Below are 7182 nucleotides of genomic sequence, written 5' to 3'. Positions count from 1 at the left end.
CCGTGTCATTCTTTTTTTCTTTTTCCCTCCTTTTCTCTCTCTGTTCTTCTTTCAGGATGACTCCTTAGAACAAGAGCTTTATTGACTTTCTGTGTTAATCAAGGAAGATCAAGCCTCTTTCTCTTCTCTTTATTCTTTCTCCTTTATTCTCTTATCGTTCGACCCTGGACTATCAGGTTTCAACCCATTGTAAGATCCATGTCATCTCTCTCTTGCTGACACCGTCTTTCCTGAGGGTACCCTAGGATCCTGCTGGGGCTGGACCCTGGCAGTCAGCCACCTGTTGCTCTGGTTAAGCCATGAGAAAATCACCATGGGAAAAGAATAAAAGCTAAATATAGCAATACAACATAACCCAAATAAACGTACATTATTGGGTTGATTAGTTGGAGTTGTCATACCCCGCTACGCTAAGGAAAAACATAGTGTGGCACTTGGAACACTGGGTCAGCAGAAGTTCAGAACACTGCTTGTGCAAACACTAAGATGTTTTCCTAAGGCATATGAGGGTCTATGACCTCTAGCTAGGTGATAACCCTTGTACAAGAAAATAACAAAGATAGTTTAAAGTAATCAATAAAATTGGAGACATGACTGGGGACACAGAAGGCTGACATCATTGTAACACAACAGATACTTTCTGCTTGCCAAGACACTAAATAAAAGTGATGAGGCTCCAAAGAGTCCCCTAGTCCCATCTTTAAAGTTTTAATTCTGTCTCTAAGTTTCTTTTTCCCAAACTGTGCATCAGCCACTTTCAATCCCTACCTGCTGGGCTGGCTGCAGCACTACGCCATTTATAATCCATCCCACTTCCATGTTCCATTTTTCTCAAATGAAAAGAAAAAGTTATTATTTAAGTTATTCACTTACTAATTTTGTTTATTTTCTGTTGCTCCCCAACCTCAATTGAATTGTTCTAGGTAGGCAGGAAATTTTTTCTGTTTTTAAAAACAGGCTGTATCCTTACTGTCTGTTCAGCACTTAATAAACAATTGCTTATTTGAATAACCCTAGGCAATGGCATGGAGAAGGCAATGGCACCCCACTCCAGTACTCTTGCCTGGAAAATCCCATGGACGGAGGAGCCTGGTAGGCTGCAGTCCATGGGGTCGCCAAGAGTCGGACACGACTGAGCGACTTCACTTTCACTTTTCACTTTCATGCATTGGAGAAGGAAATGGCAACCCACTCCAGTGTTCTTGCCTGGAGAATCGCAGGGACGGCGGAGCCTGGTGGGCTGCCATCTATGGGGTTGCACAGAGTCAGACACGACTGAAATGACTTAGCAGCATACCAGTCTCAGCCCTAAAAATGCAACTTTCCAATGACTATCATAAAATAACAGCTGAAATGTCTCTAAACAAAAAATTTGAGAATATTAGTGAGGAAAATTTGTTTTTCTCTTTCTTCAAAATAGAAAGAGTCAAATGGTATATCTTTTTATTTTAACTATTACAACGACCGCTACTATTTTTTAATTATTCCCCAGGAAATTTTTGCAAAACCTTGTTCGTGAAAGCTCAAGAGAAGATCAGAACTTACTCCACAAGTGTGCTATTCCTCAAGGAATAGCAGGGCTTGGGATTTCATTGTAAATAAAGACAATTCAAAACCCATCTCATCTGCTGAACAAATACTTTCAAAATATCAGGGTGTGGCTCCCAAATCTCAAAAGGCCATGATGCAAGGAAATGAATATAGACAACACCTTCATCTGGACTTGCATCTTGACTATAAATATGACCCCTGAAGCTGGGGAGAAAAAATTCTTTTAAAATTCACTCTTTGTTTCTCATGGCAGGTTACAAACTGGATTGGCCATCTTATCAGAAGTCCCTCACATGCTATGGGAATATTTTATTTCCCGTCTCTGACTTTTCTTCTTGGCACACATCCAAGGAGTGAGTTAAATTTTTGCATGCCCTATTTAAAATGCTGAGATTTTTGCATACATGGATTTACTGACAAGTGTTTTCTTCTTGTTCTAATATTGTAAATATCTGATTACAATAAAATTCAGAGAATTTTAAAATATTAATTTTCTCTTATTTTCCTGAGCTTTAGGAAATACACCTAATTTTCTGATTCCTTTAAAATACTAATGGGTATTATTTACAAAGAGACCTGAGGATTTTATTTTTTAAATGTATAATGGTAAATTACTGGAAGTGGATTTATTATGAATATTATAATGAATTTTGTTTTTTGTTCAGTAGAAATAATATGACAAATCTCTGATTCCACTCTGATATCACAGCTCTCCAACCCACATACTGCGCTCAGACTCACTAATTTCGTGTTTTCCTTAAGTGATAAAACACCATTCAGCATCTGTATGTTTCCTGTTTCTTGCATTTGTAGGATATTCTTTGGATTGTGACTTTATACAGTTAGTATTCCCAAGAAATACTGTAACAGGAGACCCAAACAGGGTGAGTATTGACATCGATTTGACTTGCCACTGTTAGGCTGCCATTGTGAATTGCATTGCATGCTCAGTCACTCAGTCATCTCTGACTCTTTGCAATACAATAGACTGTAGCCCGCCAGGCTCCTCTGTCCATGGGATTTTTCCAGGCAAGAATACTGGAGTGGGTTGCCATTTCCTCCTGCTAGAGATCTTCTCAACCCAGAGACTGAATGCACATCCCCTGTGTCTCCTGCATTGCAGGCAGATTCCTTACTGCTGAGCCATCGGGAAGTCCTTGTCAGTAAAAATGAGCAATTTCAATATAATCAAACAGGGTTTCAAGGTATCAGGACACACACTGCAATATAAAAGACAAAAATTAAATGAGTTTTAAAAATTCAGTCAAATGAGTTATGAAGCTACCACTAAGATATGTGTGTTAGCTGAGCTTTTTCTTCAATAAAAGCAGCAGAATAATTTGTGTATATCTAAGGGCAATTTTGAAGCTTATTCATATGAATTGCCTCTTAATGTTATGCTTTTTCTCTTTGTTTCTGCATATTTTGTATTCCCTGTATGTGCTTAAGTACAATTTATATGTTCTTAAGTGAAAGATATTCTCATTTACAGTGACTAGCCAAGATTCACTAGCTCCATAGCTTCAGTTTCTAGACAAGATGACATTTATTCTTTCTCAGCTACTGTACAAAAGCTTCAGTTGAGAAAAATTATACAATTATTCATGACAAAAAATCTTAAATAATCTTCTTTTACAAAATCTTGCTTCACAATTGCAATAGATCAAAGGAGACTCTCTTTGAGGACAAAATACACACACACACACACACACACACACACACACACACAGAAGCACCTGTGTGCCACCTGATATAATGTGATTGCCCTGGAATTTCTTTGGAAAGAATGATGCTAAAGCTGAAACTCCAGTACTTTGGCTACCTCACGCGAAGAGTTGACTCATTGGAAAAGACTCTGATGCTGGGAGGGATTGGGAGCAGGAGGAGAAGGGGACGACAGAGGATGAGATGGCTGGATGGCATCACTGACTCGATGGACGTGAGTCTGGGTGAACTCCGGGAGTTGGTGATGGACAGGGAGGCCTGGCGTGCTGCGATTCATGGGGTCGCAAAGAGTCGGACACGACTGAGCGACTGATCTCATCTGATCTGATGAGAACAAACAGATTAAGCTACCAGCTTGCATTCAGACTTGATAAAAGCTATATATCCCCATGAACAATGAGAATACATAAATAGCAGTCCTTTCACTTTAGGTGCCAAATGTGATAGCCAAAAGGAGGCTTCTAAGAAAGCAAGACATAAAGCTTTGATTCAATAATTGCAAACTAGGGGGAAGAGGGGAGCAAGAATGATTAAGCAAGATATTCCATGTCAAGATTGTCTCAATAGAAGACGCCTAGAATGAGTATAAAAATGTTTCAGAGGTTATGTGTAAATAAGAGAAAAAGAGACCAAACATAGAAAGCAGCTATGAAAATAATGGAAATGCCATGCACACAAATCAAAATCTTTTCTCTATGTCACAACTTTTTTGCAGCAAAATGGGCCAAGTCTAGTCACATTTAACAGGGCAATCACTCCGAGTAGTTGCTCTCCTTAAGGTCCGTTGCCCCAAGTGGTATATCTAGTTTGCATGTTCAGTAGAGAGTGAGTATCAAAATTTTCAACCTGAGATATTTAGGTGTCAAAGGTTAGGGCTCTTATGCTGTGGAGCTGAATCCAACAGGCCAGACAGAGAAAAAACATTCTTGTACACCAAACATGTTTAGTACAGTCACATAATATACCACCTGTGCTGGTACCAGAGAACCTCTTTTCATCATTACTTAACAATGTCTTCAGTTCAGTTCAGTCGCTCAGTCGTGTCCGACTCTTTGCAACCCCATGAATCGCAGCACGCCAAGCCTCCCTGTCCATCACCAACTCCCGGAGTTCACTCAGACTCACGTCCATCGGGTCAGTGATGCCATTCAGCCATCTCATCCTCTGTCGTCCCCTTCTCCTCCTGCCCCCAATCCCTCCCAGCATCAGAGTCTTTTTCAATGAGTCAACTCTTCACATGAGGTGGCCAAAGTACTGGAGTTTCAGCTTTAGCGTCATTCCTTCCAAAGAAATCCCAGGGCTGATCTCCTTCAGAATGGACTGGTTGGATCTCCTTGCAGTCCAAGGGACTCTCAAGAGTCTTCTCCAACACCACAGTTCAAAAGCATCAATTCTTTGGTGCTCAGCTTTCTTCACAGTCCAACTCTCACATCCATATGTGACCAGTGGAAAAACCATAGCCTTGACCTGACGGACCATTGTTAGCAAAGTAATATCTCTGCTTTTGAATATGCTATCTAGGTTGGTCATAACTTTCCTTCCAAGGAGTAAGCATCTTTTAATTTCATGGCTGTAATCACCATCTGCAGTGATTTTGGAGCCCAAAAAAAATAAAGTCTGACACTGTTTCCACTGTTTGCCCATCTATTTCCCATGAAGTGATGGGACCAGATGCCATGCTCTTCGTTTTCTGAATGTTGAGCTTTAAGCCTACTTTTTCACTCTCCACTTTCACTTTCATCAAGAGGCTTTTTAGTTCCTTTTCACTTTCTGCCATAAGGGTGGTGTCATCTGCATGACTGAGGTTATTGATATTTCTCCCGGCAATCTTGATTTCAGCTTGTGCTTCTTCCAGCCCAGCATTTCTCATGATGTACTCTGCATATAAGTTAAATAAGTAGGGTGACAATATACAGCCTTGATGTACTTCTTTTCCTATTTGGAACCAGTCTGTTGTTCCATGTCCAGTTCTAACTGTTGCTTCCTGACTTGCATACAGATTTCTCAAGAGGCAGGTCAGGTGGTCTGGTATTCCCATCTCTTGAAGAATTTTCCACAGTTTATTGTGATCCACACAAAGGCTTTGACATAGTCAATAAAGCAGAAATAGATGTTTTTCTGGAACTCTCTTGCTTTTTCCATGACCCAGCGGATGTTGGCATCCAATGTCTTAAACAAGCACAAAAAGAAATATTCCCTGTATCCTTTCTTTGTTCTCAGTGAGACAGAACCTTTTGAAATTTCATTTGCTATTATTATCAATATCACTAATTACAAAAAACTAATTTTACATAATACTTTAGAAATTCCACATATGCTGATATGTATGTACTCTTCTTTTTTATGGTAAATAGATGAGGAAACACACATAGAAGGTTAAGTGACTTACTCAGAATTACAAATTTTACACTTATGTGTTATCCAGATTCCCAATCTAGTTTAATGTTTGTGCCAAACCATGTTCTTATTTATATTGTTATTTGCATCTTATCAAAATGAAGGGCTTCCCTGGTGACTCAGTGGTAAAGAATTCACCTGCCAATGCAGGAAGATATCCTGGAGAAGGAAATGACAATCCATTCCAGTATTCTTGCCTGGGAAATCCCATGGACAGAGGAGCCTGATGAGCTATAGTCCATGAGATCACCAAGGAGTCAGACATGACTACCTGACTAAACAACATCAAAATGAAATCATACTCTTGGACAATAGGTTATGATGATCACAGTTTGGGTGCTTCAAAACAAAACTCATTGTTTATTACTTAAATCCCTCAAAATGGTAATGAAGTTAGGATTTTTCAGGAACAATCAGTATACTCTGTTAAAGTTCAGTAACTTCTGTCATCCCATGTCTTCCAGACTAATGAATGTGTCCAGCAGAGAAACCACCCACTCTGTTACCCACTTTATCCTCCTGGGCTTTCCCTCAAGCCCAGAAATGCAGCTCCTCTACTTCGGACTCTTCTCAGCCGCCTATATCCTGACCCTGATGGGGAACACAGCCATTGTCTGTGCTGTGCGGTGGGATCAGCGCCTTCACACCCCCATGTACATCTTCTTGGGGAATTTCTCTTTCCTGGAAATATGTTATGTCACCACAACCATCCCTAATATGTTGGCCAACTTTCTGTCCTCAAGCAAGTCCATCTCCTTCGTGAGTTGTTTTGCACAGTTCTACTTCTTCTTCTCTTTCGGGTGTGATGAGGGCTTCTACCTTTGCATCATGGCCTTTGACAGGTATCTTGCCATCTGCCGTCCTCTGCATTACCCACGCATCATGACTAAAGAGCTCTACACTGGCCTTGTCACCTTTGGGTGGTCCTGTGGGTTCATTCTCTTCCTAACCCCTGTTGTTCTCATTTCACGGTTGCCCTTTTGCAACCCAAATATCATCAACCATTTTATGTGTGATCCTGTCCCATTGATGATGCTGTCCTGTTCTGAAGACACCACCACGCAACTCATTTACTCTGCTTTCAATGCTGTTTTCATGACTGGCACCTTTCTCTTCATCCTTTGCTCCTATGCGCTAGTGATTCTGGCTGTGTTAAGGATGCCCTCAGCAGCCAGCAAACGCAAGGCTTTCTCCACTTGTGCTTCTCATCTGGCTGTGGTAATTCTGTTTTTTGGCTCTGTTATGCTGATGTATGTCAGTCCTGGATCAGGACACCCAGTGAAAGTGCAAAAAATTGTGACCTTATTTTATTCTGTAATAACGCCCCTCTGCAATCCTCTAATTTATAGCCTCAGGAACAATGAGATGAAGGCTGCTCTAAAGAAAGTCTTTTGGGCTGAAATATCTGTTCTTAAAACATAAATCAGAAGTCATATGAACTTAGTTGCAACACAAGCTATCTGTCTGAATAAGACACAAACAGGATGGTTTTCTAGAAAACTTAATAAT

At 40.4% G+C, this 7182-nt stretch overlaps 1 protein-coding gene across 1 annotated transcript; it reads left to right on the top strand.

Annotated features, from left to right (window-relative positions):
• Positions 1–6141: 6141 nt before the first annotated feature.
• On the top strand, positions 6142–7095 carry LOC113899585 (olfactory receptor 11G2-like). Its single transcript, XM_027552850.1, has one exon. The coding sequence runs from the start codon at positions 6142–6144 to the stop codon at positions 7093–7095; it is 954 nt and encodes a 317-aa protein (XP_027408651.1).
• The last annotated feature ends 87 nt before the right edge of the window (positions 7096–7182 follow it).

Source organism: Bos indicus x Bos taurus, chromosome 10, assembly GCF_003369695.1.
Source record: "Bos indicus x Bos taurus breed Angus x Brahman F1 hybrid chromosome 10, Bos_hybrid_MaternalHap_v2.0, whole genome shotgun sequence".
Classification (NCBI taxonomy): Eukaryota; Metazoa; Chordata; class Mammalia; order Artiodactyla; family Bovidae; genus Bos; species Bos indicus x Bos taurus.
The sequence above is the reverse complement of the archived record's forward strand: the minus strand, read 5'-3'. Positions and strand labels throughout refer to the sequence as shown.